This window comes from Etheostoma cragini, chromosome 1 (assembly GCF_013103735.1).
Source record: "Etheostoma cragini isolate CJK2018 chromosome 1, CSU_Ecrag_1.0, whole genome shotgun sequence".
NCBI lineage: Eukaryota > Metazoa > Chordata > Actinopteri > Perciformes > Percidae > Etheostoma > Etheostoma cragini.
This window is the reverse complement of record NC_048407.1, coordinates 24,460,022-24,478,327: the sequence shown is the minus strand read 5'-3', so window position 1 is coordinate 24,478,327 and position 18,306 is coordinate 24,460,022. Positions and strand designations below refer to the sequence as shown.

At 38.5% G+C, this 18,306-nt stretch overlaps 2 protein-coding genes across 4 annotated transcripts; one reads left to right on the top strand and one right to left on the bottom strand.

The window, feature by feature from the left end:
- The first annotated feature begins 3,945 nt into the window (after positions 1–3,945).
- Positions 3,946–6,137, top strand: LOC117948253. Its single transcript, XM_034877823.1, has 4 exons — positions 3,946–3,981; positions 4,517–4,656; positions 4,848–5,638; positions 6,118–6,137. Exons 1-4 carry the CDS (start codon positions 3,976–3,978, stop codon positions 6,135–6,137), a joined length of 957 nt encoding a protein of 318 aa, XP_034733714.1. The 5' UTR covers positions 3,946–3,975.
- Positions 6,138–10,681: 4,544 nt separating this feature from the next.
- LOC117949740 (membrane-spanning 4-domains subfamily A member 4D-like) lies at positions 10,682–14,617 on the bottom strand. 3 transcript variants are annotated; one of them, XM_034880285.1, is made up of 8 exons: positions 14,512–14,597; positions 13,502–13,532; positions 13,109–13,231; positions 12,832–12,936; positions 11,987–12,043; positions 11,645–11,767; positions 11,079–11,192; positions 10,682–10,911 (listed from the first exon to the last, which is right to left on the bottom strand). In XM_034880285.1, exons 3-8 carry the CDS (start codon positions 13,229–13,231, stop codon positions 10,864–10,866), a joined length of 570 nt encoding a protein of 189 aa, XP_034736176.1. In that variant the 5' UTR covers positions 13,502–13,532; positions 14,512–14,597; the 3' UTR covers positions 10,682–10,863. The 3 variants fall into 3 exon arrangements, with proteins under 3 accessions (XP_034736176.1, XP_034736167.1, XP_034736184.1); XM_034880276.1 differs by lacking the exon at positions 13,502–13,532 and having other exon boundaries at positions 14,512–14,617; XM_034880293.1 differs by lacking the exons at positions 13,502–13,532; positions 14,512–14,597 and adding an exon at positions 14,176–14,200.
- Positions 14,618–18,306: the final 3,689 nt, after the last annotated feature.

Here is an 18,306-nt window from a genome sequence, read left to right as displayed (position 1 = left end):
GATTTTTGGAAAATGGCTGCAATGAAACAAAGAGTGAAAATTTTAAAGGGGTCTGAATACTTTCCGTACCCACTGTATGTGCCATGTGTACATTTACCTTGGAGAACTCCGGATGTACAGTTGTGCTCAGAATAATAGCAGTGTTTAAATAAAGTGCATAATGCTCAAAATCATTTTAATTCCATAAAATCAGTGCTTTGGGAACACTGCACATTCAATTCAAATTAAAACATGATCAAGTTGTTGTTATACCTTTACAGAAAATGAGGAAAAAGGAATATTAGGCTGTTCAAAAAATAGTATTTTCATTTTTCTTTAGAAACATTTAATGAATAAACTGAAACATGTTTAAAGGGTTTGCTTAATTTGAATCACTGCACTAATATTTAGTTGGAAAACATTTATTTCTGAGAGTTGCTTCACATCTATGATGCATGGAGTCAACCAACTTCAGGCACCTGTGAACAGGTATTCCAGCCCAGGATGATTGAACTACATTCAGTTCCTTTGCATAACTGGGTTTTGCCTCAGAAAGAGCATTTTCGATGTCACCCGACAAGTGTTCTACGGGATTGAGGTCCGGGGATTGGGCTGGCCACTCCATAACATCAATCTTGTTAATCTGGAACCAAGACTTGCTTGCTTACTAGTGTGTTTTGGGTCATTGTCTTGTTTCCCGTTCAACATAAGGCGGCAACTTTTTCAAGTATTTTGATGCATCGAAACTGATCCTCAATCCCTGGTATGCGATGAATAGGCCCAACATCACAGTATGAGAAACATCCCCATAACATGAGTTTTGCACCACCATGCTTTACTGTCTTCCCAGTGTACTGTGGCTTGAATTCAGTGAATGTGGGTTGTCAGACAAACTGTCTGCGGCCCCTAGACCCAAAAAGAATGATTTTGCTTGCCTCAGTCCACAGAATGTTGCGCCATTTCTCCTTTGTCCAGTCAATGTGTCCTTCGGCAAATTTCAACCTATTCAGTACTTCTTTTTTTCAGCAATGAGACTTTAGGGGCTTGTAGCTGACAGCTTTGCTTCACATAGCCTTCTTCTGATCGTAACAGTACTCACAGGTAACTTTAACTCTTCTTTGATTTTCCTGGAGCTGATCATTGATTAAGGATTTGCCATTTTGGCTATTCTTCAATCTATTTGAATGGTAATTGGCCGTTTTTCCCCCATGTGGTTCAGGTTTTGGATGCCATTTCAAGACATTTGAAATCATTTTGGCTGAGCAACCTATAATTTTCCCCACTTCTTTGTATGTTTTCCCCTCTCCCCTCTCCTTCTCCCCTCTCTCTGATATTATTTTGAACACAACTGCATACATGACATGACAACTTGCTTGATTGACAATACAATTTGGTCTAGACATTCAGGGTCCGTGGACTTTTGTGATCCCCTAACTATTTATTTAGCGCCATCATTGGATCAAGATTTTATTTTGTCCAGTACTTTGGTTTATCTGCCGAAGAGTTAGATATTCTTTACAAAGAGCAATACAGCCTAACAGAGCTGCTGACATGACTGTAGACTCTTAGTCCTGTTTCTCTCCTGTTAACTTTGTCAAAAAACTACAAAATTAGGCGCTTAAACTTAAAGATTTTAGTATATTTGTAAGCCATTGAGTTATATGACATCAGTCAAGAGCACTAGTTCCGAAACATAATGCAATTCTACAAAATAAGTTGCACGTTTAATCCACTTTATACTGTATGTGTAAGGTGTACAGGACCCTGTAGCTTGCGCTGGAAGGTAGTACAAAACATCAGCTATGGGCGTACTTATCAAGTGTGTGTGTGTGTGCCAGATAATTTTGGCTTCAGTTGCTACAACAATAAAAATAGTCACTATAACCCCACATGTCAGTTCATGTGCTTTGAAATACAGAGTACTGATTGTATAAAGTGCCCATTGGGATTTTATAAGATTTGATTGTTAAGTCTGGCCTGATAGTTTGATCTTTGTGCACATCAGATTGTAGACAATATATGCATTTTCAGCTTTTTCTATTTTTTTCTTAATACTAAACTTGGTTTGCATCTCTTATCTTTTTTCTTTTAAGTAATTCAGGAACCATGTACTAAAATGCTGAATGACTTACTGTATTCTTACTGAGTATATAAGTTTAAAATGGGATCAACACAATGTGAATTGGACTTGAGATGATTTATAGATACAGTCACAGGACTTGAAGTGTTTCAAAAAGTCTGTGTGTGTGTGTGTGTGTGTGTGTGTGTGTGTGTGTGTGTGTGTGTGTGTGTGTGTGTGTGTGTGTGTGTGCGTGCGTGCACACACGAGGAAGACCCTCTCTCCTTAGCATGCTGCCAGTACAGAATGTGAGCCAAACCCTCAGTGAATGAAATTACTGTTGAAATGCCAGTTGTAGAGCACACACATTACTATAATTTGTGTGTTTGTCATTATTTCTTATAGCATAATGACTTATTATAATTATAACTTAAAGCATAATTTCTTTCATTGTGATTTTATTTTTTATTACAGTACAGGTCTTTTATTTTACCAAGATAATTCTTTTATTTTTGCCCATATTTGAAATACATTTCACCTATGTTGCATTCAGGTACCATACTACACACTCAAAAACCGAAGGCACCGCAGAACAAAATGGTAACACTATAACAAGGGGCCTCCATACCAAATACAGTGTAAGGCAAAATACTCATACTATTCTATTGTATGTTCTGTTAATTTCATTATGCAGTAACAGAATGTCTTTTTCAACAATGTTTCTGAATGGGCAGCAAAGCTAAAAAAAACAATTAAACATTTTTATATACTTATTTTTTGCAATTTATATATATATATATATATATAATACATGTGATTTTGATATTTTAAACAATTTTTTTGCCAACAAAATTAGTTATGTATTAGTCTATTATTAACTTGAAGTTAGTGTCACAGGACTCATTTTGTTCCCTAAACAGTTGCAAGGGAAAATATACTACTGCCCAATGGAGCGCTAAACGTGTGGTGGTAACATTAGAGTGCTGTAGAGATTAAGAGGCGTGACAAGCACGTGTTATAGGGTGGAGAAAAGACTAAGTATGGCATAGTCAACAAAGCGTCAGTCTGGGGGCTGGCAATGAGGAAGTTTTCCTTTGTAGAATCAAAACACATAGAAATGTTCAGATACATCCCAGATGTATTCTTCAGTGCATCTGTGATGGCTTGTGTGTAACTTTAACAATGCAATTACAGACAAGTGGGATTCACAGTTGGCAAATTTAGCCAATTAAAGCTTTTAAGACCCAGTTTAAAATGTTATGTACTACTTTAATAACTGTGGGTTTGGGCACTCACCCTTAAACTCCACAGTTCAAGCTCACTGCGTACTACAGACAATTTTGCAACTGACTATGATGTCTGATCTCCCTGCAATAGAAAGACAAGAGGAAGCTTACAAAGAAAATGAGGTAATCTTTTCTGTTACTTCTATTATTATTATTATTATTATTATTATTATTATTATTATTATTATTATTTATTTTTATGAATGACAGGCACTGTCCCATTGTACCCATTTACTTTGTGACAACTTTGAATTTACTGAATATTTATGTGTTTGAAAAATAACTTCCATCATACCATCTTCTTGAGAATATTGTCTCTGTGTACTTCAGTTCTGTAGTCTCCTGTTGGTTCTCTGTGGGCTGGTCTCAGTCCCCTTCCATAACAGGCCTTGGTGATTGTGACGTTGGACGCCAGCGTTCCTTATAAGCACCTGTCCCTCCACGTCACGGCAAGCTCCCAATATGAAAAGCGTGTGATTGTTTTCCGAATGAGACAGTGTGCCTAAATAGTAGACTGGGACTATATAGCCACCATAGAGGTTCTTTTTATCCATACAGCTGCAAGCAAGACCTTTGAGGACACTGCACACAGGAGCTTTACACTGCACACCACAGGATAGTGGCAGTTTGTTGCTCCTCTCTAGATAAAACATGGAGGTAAGAGAATAATCATTTATACCTGATGAACATGTTTAAGTCTGTATTACTGTATTGACCACTATGCCTTCCACTGATAAGTTAAAATAATCAAGTAACAGTTTGCTCAACATTTGGGTCGTAGCTTTTATTGACAAAATATGCATGTTGAAAGTTTACATTAATTGTGTTGTTGGTGTACTTCAACTAAAAAGTAGTTATAGTAAACTGGTCAACCTTGAAAATGAAAGTTTCCTAACGATTAAACTACTTATCATAAAACAGAAGCTGCCTGTGCACTCTGAGATATGTCTGATAGAAGATGTAGGCCAGTTACTTCATTTACCAGAAATAAATACATACGGTATGAATCAGTAGTAGCGTACATTACCTTAAAAATAAGTCTTGACACCTTTTTAAGGTTTCAGTGACAAGCCATGGTGCATGTTAAGAGAGAGACACTAAAGCAATAAGGGTAAGCACTATCTGTTCACCCTCACAACACAGAAAGGAGATACCCTAAGATTATAGTTTATTTGACTTTTTTACTCCCCAGGTGGCACCCGGTGTCCAGGAAGCTAATAGCCGTGCAGCATCGCTGTTGGCAAGTCTGAACTTCCAAAGAGGACAAGCTCAATTTTGTGACTGTGTGGTCAGACAGAGACAGAACCTGAGTCAACTTCACCCTGCACACAGGTGAACAACAGAAACACGCAACAAACATTCCGACAAGTACATGTGCACGATATTGGAAATTGTTGTTTATATTGGTAGTTGTTTGAGTCATGGGGATGGTGTGACATTTAACAAACCTGTGACTTGTGTCTGACATGCTGTTCATGATGTTATGCAGCATCACAATATCTAGTTGCTCTTTCCTTCACCAGGTGTGTCCTGGCAGCTGCTAGTCCAGTGTTGGCATCTATCTTGTCCTCTTCTGGTGCCCTGGTGGAACTGCAGGCTCCATGTCTGTCTGACTCTGTACTTGCACTTCTTTTGGATTACATTTACACAGGTGCTTTACCATACACTCGCAGCCAGCACCAGTATTATAATTTACTTGCTGCCGCCTGCCACTTGCAGATGAATGAACTGCAGGAGGCTCTGAAGACTTGGCACCAGACTGCAGATGAAACAAATGCTTCTGCTGTAGCTAAGAATCAGTCATATAAAGACATTAACAATACTTATACTGAAACTGTGAAGACTTTTAGTAAGCATCTGCCATTATCACTGGAGAGAAATGATCATCAGTATACACATGAGGAGAGGAGGAGCTTGACTTTATTGTGCACTGCTGAGGTTCAAGAGGAAGAGATGAGCGGAGCAGAGAAGAAGCAGCCCCTGTGTTTATCTGTGAAAACTAAAGCAGAAGAGAAGGAAACTAATAGAAAAGAAGAAGACAAGACTCAGACCCATCTCTCTACCCTTCTTTGTCTCTCGGCCTCCCACCTTAAGGAAAATGTTCCCCCCTCACAGTGTTCCTCCTCATCCTCTTCCTCAGCCCCGCATCTGTGCTGTGGAGCAGTGCCTGTCATCCGTCACAGTAGTAGAGCAGCTATACTCCATCTGGAAGAAGTGTCTCCTCCTCACCATCCAGTGTCCCAGCCCTCATGTAGCTCCAACACGGCACCTGACTCACTATCAGGAAGCACAGACAGTGACAGCATTGTTGAAGGCAATACCGCTACACGCAAAAATAACTATGGGGAAAAGAATAATGATTACAGATACAATAAAGAAGAAATTGGGACACGGAGTTGGGATCATAAGGATAGTTTAAATCAATCTCACAACCTAAAACAGGATTTCAACAGCAGCAGTTCAGATCATTTCAGAGGACAGAAACATGAACATATGCCAAGCAATGGATCACCCCATATTACAGATCATAACGATCGCCATGCTCATTGTGATTCATTTCAGAATAAGAATCACACAGAACATCTCAGAGACGGTTTAGTGCCCCAGAATGAGGATAGCAGCAATTGTGGAAGAGAAGTGAAGAATAAACCTGAAATCATTTTTGGTGATTTTACCTCCAAACGTCAGCGACTGGATTGTTCTGATTGCCAAAATGTTTGGATGGCAACTGCAGCAGAGGAACAGTACATTTGCTCACAAGATACAAGAGATGTAGTTTCACTTCCTGTACAGGACTCAAACACAGGAAGTGACTCTCACTGGGAAGCCTTGTGTTCTGAGGGAGAAACAAAAGAGGAATACAGTTACTCAAGGTGTCCAGCTGGAACAGATAGACAGGACAGCCACTGTAACATCTATGGACCTAAGATGGATTGGTACCCAAACTTGCATCAAGCTGAGAGGAGCAGAACAGATGCTGCCTCTAGCCAGCATGAACATGACTCAGACAACGGAGACACACCTATGATGGACAAAAGACACAGTGTTGATGTTTGTCAGCCAGTCTCTACCACTCCAGAACCATGTTTGGATAGTGTCACTGGTGGTTTCTCTGGCATTGAACACTGCACATCTGTGGAACTCGAAAATATGTCAGGCACTGAGCTCACAGAGCCACACTTAACTTTTACAATGTCTATGGCCCACAACACCACTGACCCTACGGACAGTGTTGTGGGCCCATCATACCGTGGACATCTTCAATATCACTGCATACCACAGGAGAAAACATACTTATCACACAGATACTCTGGTCGCAAACACCCACACCCAAGCCACCCTGAGCATTCAGACCAGTCCTGTGATGAGGGGGACGTTAGTACCTTTGCCAGTCCAGGTTACAGTCCCCCTGTTGCAGGGACTACAGACCAGATTATACTGCTGGACATTAATGCCAAACCTGCTGAGTTGTTAGTTGCTAATGTGATCCAACAAAAGCAAACATTTGGAAATGGGTTTGATAATGATAGAGAACAATGGACTGAAGCAACATCTGTAGGATGTGTTACAGAACATTGGGTTGGAAAAACAAATGTTGAAGAAAGAAAATCTGTTGGTAAAGACCAAAGCAGGCCAGAAGCTGAGGTTGTACATAAAACTGGGGTTGAGAAGGTGGTTTCCAACCCTAAACATGGTCAGAGCAATACCCCTACCTTGCCAGTCTGTTCACCTGCTAGTGTGCATGACTCTATACAAGCCTCCATGTCATCTACCTTGTCTATCTGCATACCTTCTACCCTGGCAGCAGGCATGGCAACAAATACATCAGTTCAACTGCCAAACCTTGTTCACCACCCTTTCAAGTGCTCTCTCTGCGACCGTTCCTTCAGCCAGCGAGGCTCTCTAAATAGACATGTGCGGAGCCACCTTGGCGTACGACCCTTCCCCTGCCCCCGCTGCCATATGACCTTTTCACGCCAGTACCGTGTAACAGAGCACATGCGTGTTCACCAGCGGTGTGTCCTTGAGCGTGATTTTCAACAGCCCCCTGCTTCTTCAATTTGAAACAAAAAAGAGAGGCCTCAAAAGTGAAATGCATTGTCCCGTCATTTAAGGACGGAACTTTTCCAATTTATTGTTTAAAAGAAAAATAGTTTTATTAACAGGATGATGAGAATTTTCTTTCATATTTTGCAAATATGTGGAAGACAATAAGTCAAATAAGATAAAGTCCTGACATTTATTTCAGAATGTGTTAATATCTTTGAACAGAGGGTAACAATGGGAGTTAACGCTCATAAAGCTGCAGTGCTATGACAAGTGGCCATTCCAAATAATGAGTAAAAGGGTCACAAGGCAAAAAGTAAATTAATAAATTATTTAAAGCATCAACTGTATAATCAATATTGTTAACTACGACACCACAGATGACTATCACCCAACACTTCCCTCACATCTACAGATCTTTTAAATGTCTTTTCAGCTCTAAAAATATGCCATCTGTCCAGCAACATCAGAGAAACAAAGTTAGCTGCTAGATGGGGACCATAGTGAGGCATTGAGAAGCTGCAGAGCCATTTCCATCTGAGACTGAATAAATGCTTGAAGCAGCTTGAGTTTATATTTTCAGTTTTTACATCAACAGTGTAAAAAATGACAATATGCAAACGTAAATGGGTTGCTCGTAGTGATGAAAAGTTATCACCCGAATGTGCAGCTGCCCCTTATAATGAGAACAAAGGTAGAAATATTTCCAAGAAGTTGGGACCAAAAACAGAGCTAAAGAGAGTGAATATTGGACTCAAAATCTCCAGTTAATAGACATGTCATTGTTGTTTTCACAACTTGTTTTTGTCATTGCAGGTTTACCTTGCTCCTTATCCGCCTGTTGTGTACCTAAGCAAAAGTTTGCTAACAAGTTAGCCATACAGTATAACATGAAAGGTGATAACACTGTATACCGTGGCCCTCAAGTGAAAAGAAAAAAATCTCTTAAAAATGTATTCCTGATTGTTGATTATTCTCCCTTCTCTTAGAAGGGAGAATAATCTGAAGACTGCAGAAGGAGCGATATAAACAATGACAGACACAAAGGTCCCTAATTTTTGGGTCACAGGCCAAAACAAAACTTTGCAAAGTTATGACCAGATTCAGTTCAGCAGCAGTGTCCTCATTTGAAATCACAGTGGCCTGAGGGTAGAAGCTCATCCTGAGCCTCTGAGAATACATCTAGCATTTTGGGACCAGGCTATGGGAACAAAAGCATGTATTCCTAAAGTTAGCCTACATTGCTAAGTGTTTGAGTTTACTAAAATGTAACTTCTCCAGTCTCTCTTTCTTCATCAGTCTGCACTGCAATGAAATTAATCATGAGGTTATCTTTGGCAGACAACATATTATTTGAAATGACTTACTTTTATATTGCATGTTGAACAGTTACAAAGGTTTTGTAAAACAATTGCCTCAGTTGCCTGTGACTCATATTCTCTGTTTAGACTATGTTTAGAATGTCAAATTCTTTGTTTTTATATAATAATGTAATGTTGTGAAAGTCAAATAAGAAACGTTTAGCAGTTTTTGTATTCCTTTATTTATGCATGTCATTTTTTCTTTTGTTCACGGGATGTGTGTAATCTAGAAGAGATTCAAATAAGAGAATTACAGTATAGTTCTGTCTGATTTGTGTATACAATGTAATGAATCACATTTTTGATAAATTTTTTTTTTCTTTAAATTTTCAAAATTTTCACGAAAACCTGTAAACATTACAAATACAATCTGCAACACAATGAACTGCAAAAGCGTTGGATTTTTTATGTCATGATCCTTGTTTACACACTTTTAAGACAATACTTTTTACATATTCTTAGGTATAGCCCGTTTTCCCTTTGTTTTGGTGAATTGATCCAAAATCAAAAAGTAACCCAAAATGCGATTTGTAAATGCACGGTGACAGTTACACAGGAAGGGTGCAAACATGCCTTGTTTTGAATAGCATCACATTCCCTGATTATATCACGACATATATAAGTAATATGGATGTCTCACATGCTCTTTTCTGTAAGTAATGACAGCATGCTGGGTGTCATAGTTTTTGTATTTAATTGCTTCTGGAACGTGAGCTGACATTGTAAAAATTGACACACATAAAGTGTCATAGGAAGCCATGAGGTTCTGTGAATGTCCTGTCTTGTCTACAGTATGCTACATGTCTTCTGTAAGGGACAGGAAGGTGCTCTGACAGTCTTCTTCTGTATTCAACAATTTAGATGCCTGGCTAAAGTTAGCTAATGTTCTTCCAACTCTAAATGAAAAACTTTCTCTTTTTATAAAATATTGCAGAATTACTTTTGGCTATGTGTTTCCGTTTTGTGCTTCCACAAACAGTGTGTTCTGGGGACAGGCAGCTAGTGGACAGTGAGGAGATATTTGCTGTATGTAAAAACAAATATTCTAGCCTAAACCATGTGTGACATCGCTTAGAGCACCATTAATAAATAATCCTAATAATAAATCATGTGTGCAGTTCTAAAAATGAATTAGCATCAATTAAGAATCAAGGTTTCTCACTCACATAAGCATGAGTTTGTATCTCTTCTGGAGTTACAAATGTTATGTATATAATGGTTAATAATTACAGTGTTCTGCAACATTTTTCTAAAAGTTAAGTGGTGAAACAGTAGCCTGATCAGACTGTGTTACCATGTTTTGAATATACTACCAGAACTGCTGAAAAATATTGGCCATGTTGGCAGCAAATTCAGAGGTCTGGAACCATGCTGTTCAAATGGTCCTTTGGTGTATTAAAGTTAAAAACAGAAAGAAAAAAAGATAATCAGCGATTCTTGGGTTAAAGCCAATATGGACTGCAAGTTTCATAATGATTGGCCCAACGGTTGTGGATGAAGGTGTATCAGTGTGCTGATCCATTTTTTTTTTTTGACAAGCTGTTCTATAAAATTTTCTTTCAATGATGGGTGCCTTGTCCAAACATAGCACTTACTTATTGTAACAAGAGAATCAGCAAAAAAAGCTCAACTCAGCCTGCTTTTGACTAATTTGAATGTTTTGACAAATAAAAATATCCTACACAGTTTCATTTAACTATCTGAGGGACGTTGGTTTTAAAGGGACCTTTGTCCTGTGAAAGGTAGAAGTGCAAACAGAATGTGCTGACAGGTCAGCCAATGCCAGACTGCAAAGTAAGAAGCAGCAATTGCCTATGCTAAACGTTTGCGGGAAAGTTCAATGCGATCTTCCTGTTGAATCTGGTGGCAAATGTTCAAAAGAGGGAAATCTAGTGCTCCCATGGTGCTGGAAGTAGTAATAGATCACAGAAACAACACAAGACAATACATATAGTTATATTCATATTATCTGTATTAAAATGATAAACAACATAAAAAAATACTAGTTACCAGAGGTCAGTATTTAGAAATGATATATGCTGTTGTGCCCACAAAAGTGAAATGCTTGGCTGTTTTTGTGTGCTTTTTATGTTTTCACTCTGCTCAATTTATCCAATTTTAGACCTTCCTCTTATTCAACTGGTGTTTCAGCTGGCGTAGTAGACATCACTACAATGAACTAAAGAGAAAAGAAAGAAGAGAACATTAATGCGTGACTTAAATGATCCTTCCTCACGTTGCAATTTTTTTGTGCAAATATTGTGAGACGTTCTCTTAGCGAGTGGGACATGTGCAAATCTGTGCTCAGTCTGTTATGTGTGTGAAGTAGTTTTTATGTTTTTTTACCTGGCTCTTTGTAGAACGCAGGGCAGAAGTGGCCAGGCATGACATTACAATGAAAATAATTACTCCCACGACACTGTTAACAATAAAGATCAGATCCACAGACAGTTCCATGTCCTAAAACAAACACATGTTCACACATGAGAAATGCATAGAGAAACACAACTGATATCAATGTTGTGGTGTGAACCAAATTGACATCAAAATGCCAATTAGGTTATGTTTTACCACATGAAGAAAATAATTGAATCAACACTAAATATGTTGAATGGGGTAACAGCAAGCATATAGCATATATTAAATGTTGTACAATAGGTGCTATGACCCAAAAATAAATCACACATTTAAATAAATTGTGTTATGTTTGTAAGTCTTTATATGTTACAAAATCTAAAAAGCTGACCATTTGAGGCTGTGGTCTTTATTTGATACCAAAATACACAAAGTGTATGTTGTTTGTAAGACTGGTAAATTTCATATAAAACTGAAACCTTCTTTAGATTTGGGATCAAAATGATAATGGACGCAAACACCAAAAAATCAAAAGTGATGAAAGAAATAATAATCACTTGAAATGATGCCGAATCATGGCTGCGGTAGTAGCCGTAGCTAACTACGGAGGGCACCATGCACAGGAGAGTCCAACATGTCCCCAGTATGGTCGCAATACTCAGAGCCAACGAAATGGTTACCTAGATGTAGACACCAATAAAGATGAAGGACAAACAGACAAAAGTTAATACAGAATGGACAACATGGAAAGCCCTGCAAAGAGCTTTACAATCAATTATCTACATTATGTGTTTATTTACAATATTTGCAGGCCTCTCTTGATCCTCTATAGATATAGAGGTTGCGATGGATTGTTCTAACTTGCAAGTGTTGCTTCAAAACATGACAACAGAACTTACTGTTTTCTTTGTTGGGCTGTGCTCTGTCAGGATATACACAATCCCTGATATGATGAACTAGAAGATGGCAAAAAAACATTTGTATTACTTAAATGTTTTGGGATACCACAGGGCTGTATGTGTTTGTAATTGTTAAAGGTCCCATGGCATGAAAATGTCCTTTTATGAGGTTTTTTCAACGTTACTATGCATTCCCCCAGCCTGCCAATAGTCCCCCAGTGGCTAGAAATGGTCATAGGTGTAAACGGAGACCTGGGTATCCTGCTCTGCCTTTGAGCAAATGAAAGCTCAGATGGGCCGATCTGGACTCTTGCCCCTTATAAGGTTACCTCCCCTTTCTCTGCTTTTCCCGGGCAGAGAATTTGGCCCACCCATGAGAGAGAGACATCATGGCTTTGAAACAAGAAAAGTGTCAGTTGGTCAAGGCCACACACCCAGCCTCCACCTTGCCATCCCCCCCCCCCCCCCCCCCCCCCCCCCCCCCCCCCTTCTCCTCCTCAAAAGCTACAGACTCAGAAATGTGGGACTGGCTCTAGTGGCTGTAATTCTGCACCAACCTGAATATTGGGTAAGAGACTTCCGATACAGTATTAGGGGGCCACTAATCTAGTCTATATAAAAGCATCCAAAGATGAGTAAAGCATTCCATGTCATGGAACCTTTAATAAATATGTTAGCAAAAACACAGCCTATTGTTGGGGCTTAACTTCTCAAATTAATATCAGCCCTTGATCGAATCCTGTCGAAACTAGATTTGTGTTAGTTTCTGATGAGTAAAATTAGTTAAATAAATGATTCCAAAAGCTGCTAGTATCCACTGATGAATCTCTTGTTGAGCTACCAACCAGTATTTGCATAAAGAAGGGGATGACTGCACATATGGATGACTTTGTTGGCATGGTCGCTATGGAAACGGTGAAGAAAGACGACCCCATGACCAGCACGATGATCTAAGAGAAAATCAACTTCAATCATCATCATATCACCTCTTTAATTAGAAAATTTATTTTGGATCTGATTATTAAATCTTTGACATTGCAAAATACTGTGTTACATCACAATCAAGTATTTGAGCATTGGCGGGTGTGTGTGTGTGTGTGTGTTTGGGTGTGTGTGTCTCACGCCAATAATCTTGGGTTGCCCCTTCAAGAAGCGGTGTAAAGGTTTGCCTCCCCCCATTGTGTTGCTTTGAACACTTGCATTATTTCCACCTGGTTCACTCACACAGTAGAGCTCAGCAGACATCTTGGGGACAAACAGTCACAGGACAGAAAAAGATTGAAAATATTAATATGTTACGCTAGGAAGTCAAGTCTGACTGACATTTATATGTAAATTGATTCTGGTTCTTATCCATGATTCAGAGAAGGTATTTTTCATGAAGATAATTCTTCCTCCCTGGAAAGAGGCTGTATGTTACGGTCAGGGCCCCTGATGCTATGGGCCCCTGTGCCCTGGCCCATTTAGTAACCCATGAGTGTGCATCACAGCAGTATTTTGTAACGCTTTCGTAACCTTTTTGTGTGGTTGTTGAATGACATGAAACCTGAAATGTAAATGAAAGTGCAATGAATCCAAGAATGTGCTGATGAAAAGGAACTTTCAGGAATTGATAAGCAGTATTGAAATCATGTTTCTTTACAAAGTGACAAATGTATTCTTTATTTATAGTTTAAACCAGCAAGATCTCTCAACCCTATATCAAATTTGGTACACTATATCTGTTTTATTCATATTTCAATCAGCCCGTTTAGTTTAAAAATACCTTTCCTTTCTTTATGCTTAAATATGGCATATAAATTGCAAAGTCCAATGTAAAAATCACAAAAGTCACAGATGCATGCTATTTCAACCTATATATACTACTATTATATATATATATAACCTACCAATACTACCTCCATTAATCTCTGGCAGCAGGCCAATATGGCTAAGACTCTTTTTTAATTAAAAAAAAAAATTCAAGCTTTATTGAAATACGTGGATAAACAGCAGGAAACAACATCTTCTGTACAACTTATGAGTCTACATGGCTATGACTAATGGCGTGTGTCGTTGAACAAAAATGAAGGTCAAGTGTAATCTAAAAATACCTTTAAAATAACGAGTTAAAAATGTAACTTTCCAGTGCAGCATTAGACACGCATTAGAACGACGACAAAATCCCCCCAGAAACAGTTGAAGCTTACGGTTGGAGTAGATGTAGACAGCGCACAACAGGAAATGGTTTGGGATCTCGGTGTGCCTGTAGGCTAGATATGTCCAACATCTCGGACTAATGTTGACACCAAGCCAAGCTGATAATCTTGTAAATTAGGCCTTCTAAGTAAACAACACGCAAATTTGTCTCGAAGGAAACAAGTTCGCCTCCACTCCTCTGAAGTTGCAGAGGTGAAAACGTTTTGGGAATTTGAACTGACTCCTTACATAATAATCTAACATGGACAAAAGTTTTATAAAAGTGTCACATACCAGATATACTTGTTACGAACAATATCTGTTAGAGAAGAAAATGAAAGCCAAACCTTGTGTAGTCCCGTGGTCACTACTGTAGTTCAGCCTTGTAAAGACTACATCACGTTCCCATCTGGAGCAGCCTAGCAGCGTGAAGGGGAAGGACCATACGATCGGACAAACCAGTAGCCTACTTATGAGTGTGTTGGAACCCTAGACTGTATATTAACAGTCTATGGTTGTAACTCGTGATTTCGAGGGTTATTCTTGTAGAATAAATAAATAAATAAATAAAACATAAATAAACATAAACAACATTAATAAAATCTGACTGTTGGTAATTAGGCTTGCAGAGTGATTCGCTACGGTGAATCACAGAGGGAAATGATGGCGTTCCTATTAGCAGGTTAAGCTGAATAATATGAGTCTCCTGATCCAGGCCATTTCAGTTTAAATCAGTTTAGTTAAAATGAAATGTGATAACAGCCTATTTGGCACTCCACTTTTTCTAAATTAAGCTTTGCATCATCATTCAAATGTGGATTATTACGTTGGCCTAAGTGAACAGATAATATTTGCCAACCTCAATAGAGGTCACCTGAAGGGTCTCACATTGCCAGATCTTCCTTCTCAGCGCTTTAATAAAACAAGTCTGGCATTCTGGGATGGGGAAAAACGTGCTGTGATTCATTGGCATTTATTTAAACCAATCCCAGTTGTCTTGGGCAGCGCTAAGTGCTGCACGCAATGGCGCCTCTGTAAAATAGCCTTTGAAGGAACAAGTTTAGTTGGGCACCCAGATAGTTTAGTTGGTAGAGCGGGCGCCCATGTATAGAGGTTTACTCTTCAACGCAGAGGGCCCGGGTTCGACTCTGACCTGCAGCCCTTTGCTTCATGTCATTCTCCTTCTCTCTCACCTTTCACGTTATCAGCTGTCCTATTAACAAAGTCCTAAAAATGCCCCTAGCTGTCTCAATTTACCCTGCAGAGATCTGAGAATCGCCCATAGTTTAAAATGCCAACACAAAGAAACCAGAAGGTAACAGACTTCTGGCCTAAATCAACAGTGAGACGATTGATGCTGTTGTTTTTTTGTGTGTGAATCAAGCTTACCCTTTTTGTTTACTTTTACACACAACCTAAAATGATTTGTACTAAGTAAGTAGTTAACGGTTCCAGTATCGTGCTACATTTTGTAGAATAAAAAAGAAACTCTGTTAGTTACAGTGGGGGCCAAAGCATCTTTAATAGAAAAAAACAACAACAAGATGAGCAACTCTTGCTTTACTTGTCCAAAAATGTTTGACTACCTTTACTCAAATTCCTTTTCTCATGGGGTGGGCATGTGCATGTGTGTGTGTCCGTGTGTGTGTGTGTGGGGTTGAGCCATTCACATAGGAAATGGAGAAGTAGAAGCATTGTGAAGAAATATTTTCAGAGAGAAGGAAAAAGAGACAAGGTTTCCTGTGTTTCCAAATCTGACACAACTATATGCGTTTTTGTTTTTGCTCTATCCATGAAATAGAATTTCAAAAAGAAAGAAAAAGATATAAGAAAGTAAGAAAGATTCAGTGTCTCCTTCTGCAATCAAAATTGCACATTAATAAAAGTGCAAAAACATTAGCAACAAAGTTTAGTAACAAAAGTGAAAACATTATGCAGAATGGGAGTGTAAAAAAGAAGTGTAACACAAAGAAGCAATCACTGTTGAGTTTATTGAAAAATGTGTCCATTGTACATATGTATTCAAACTACGTTGTTAACAATAGCTTGCACTGCACACTGTGGCTTCATAGTGCCTTAAACATAATCTTTACACGGGAGAACAAACTGGAACAACATCCATACCAACACAGGGACAGACTGCATAACTGGTCAAGAGTTTTACTAGATCTTTCACGGAAAGAATCAGATGATAATCATTAAACAGATTATTTTTTTTAAAGTTTGGGTAGAGCATTGTGTACATTGAGAAGAAAAAAACTCTTACTTTTGACTTCCACATTTGTACAATTAGGAGATCTTTATGCTGTAATTACACGACTACAAGGCAGATCAACCTCACACAGATCAGAGTGTGCTTTTGGCTTAAATAATTACAAGTGTCTGTGCATGTTTGACCATACAAATAACTAATAAATACTGAAGCAATGTACCTGCCTAGAGAGGTGACAAGACAGTGATTGTTACAGCCACGTAAATATGCATCTATAGCATTACCACAGCATGCGTCTCCTCTGCCTCTTTTTCCTCTTTTTAGTTTTTACACAAATTAAACTGTTCACCAAAAGAATTGTGAACATCAACAGTTTTAGATTACAGGTTAGTTACTTATTATTTTTCTTTTAGTCAAAGTCAATCACAATACAGCATCAGACATTTCTATCCTATGCATTAATATAGCATGATAACAGACTCAGAGACTCATTTGATCAGGGTGCTCATTAACAGTATCCTGGCATTTTGACAGTCTGGTGAATTACTTTGACAATTACTTTTCTGAAATGATGAAAACTCTGGAGGGACGTAGCAACATAATCCCCCTCCCCCCTCTTTTTCTTGAAGCTGCAAAAAAACAATTCTCCAATTGTGTTTAAACATGAATTTTCATGTAAATAACCATGTTGATGCCAATGAGACGCCAAATAAAATAAAATAACATTAACACCTAAAATTATCAGGAAAGAGTCAAGAAATCCATCTATTAGCTGTCCAAAAAATACTTCATGTGGATCTCTTGTTTTAGTGGTCACATGCAGAAACTGGCGCCTCTTGAGGCGGCTGAATTGTGAAAAGGTTCACAACAAAGCTTAAAATAGCTGTAAGTGTGTTTGAATAAGCATCAGTAACATAATATTACACAATATATCAGCTCTCTAAAGATTAGCAGTGCTTTTTTGGGGTTGACTTCATTTGGTCACACAAATGAAGGAATAGTTTTCTCCGTTTTAAGTCAGACATGTAGTAAAACTAAACAGACAGGCTTCCATCACGCATAAATGCAGTACAGTAGATGTTATTAGATCAACAGATGAAAACATTTAATAACAAATGACAAAGAATATATATATATATGTGAAAAGAACACCTTACAGTATTTATATATACTGCATAAATAAAAGTAAAAGTATCCTGATTTGTGCAGTAACAACCCTAATGTAAATGGACTGTTCTTACATAGCACTTTTGTAGTCTCAATGACTACTCAAGCGCTTTTACATAGTACAGGAACCATTCATCATTCATACACATTCATACACTATGGCCGAGGCTGCCGTACAAGGTGCCACCGGCAGATCAGAAAAACATTCACACACATTTATGCTCCGATGCACAGCATCGGGAGCAATTCGGGGTTCAGTGTCTTGCCCAAGGACACATGGGACTGCAGGGCCAGGGATTGAACCACCACTACCACTGAGTCTACCCCTGAGCCACAGCCGCCCCAATACAATAAAGTATATGAAGATGGTCCTGTATGGGCTTCTACAGTAATTACATTGATGAGCATTAGTCATTACAATAACATCCACTCTGAGTGATTTATATACTATTCCTGGTGTTATTTGCACATATGAAACAGACAATAAGAACAAAGATGGAAGTACTTGGCATTGTCCTGCATTTAACTTGAGTATTGTCACTGAACACAAGTTAGAAAAATTGCCAGAGCCACTTCTTTCACAGTAACACGGTCAGAAGACCACACACATTTAGTTAGACCTGCAAAGTAGTTTGGCACAGAAAGACTAGATACACTATCTGTGCTATTTTTGCATGTTCTGGATAGTTTTATTGTAAGTAATGTAATGTGTTTTTTCCGGTGCAAAGTGTTGTGCTGTATCTATTGCACTCAAGGTCAGAAA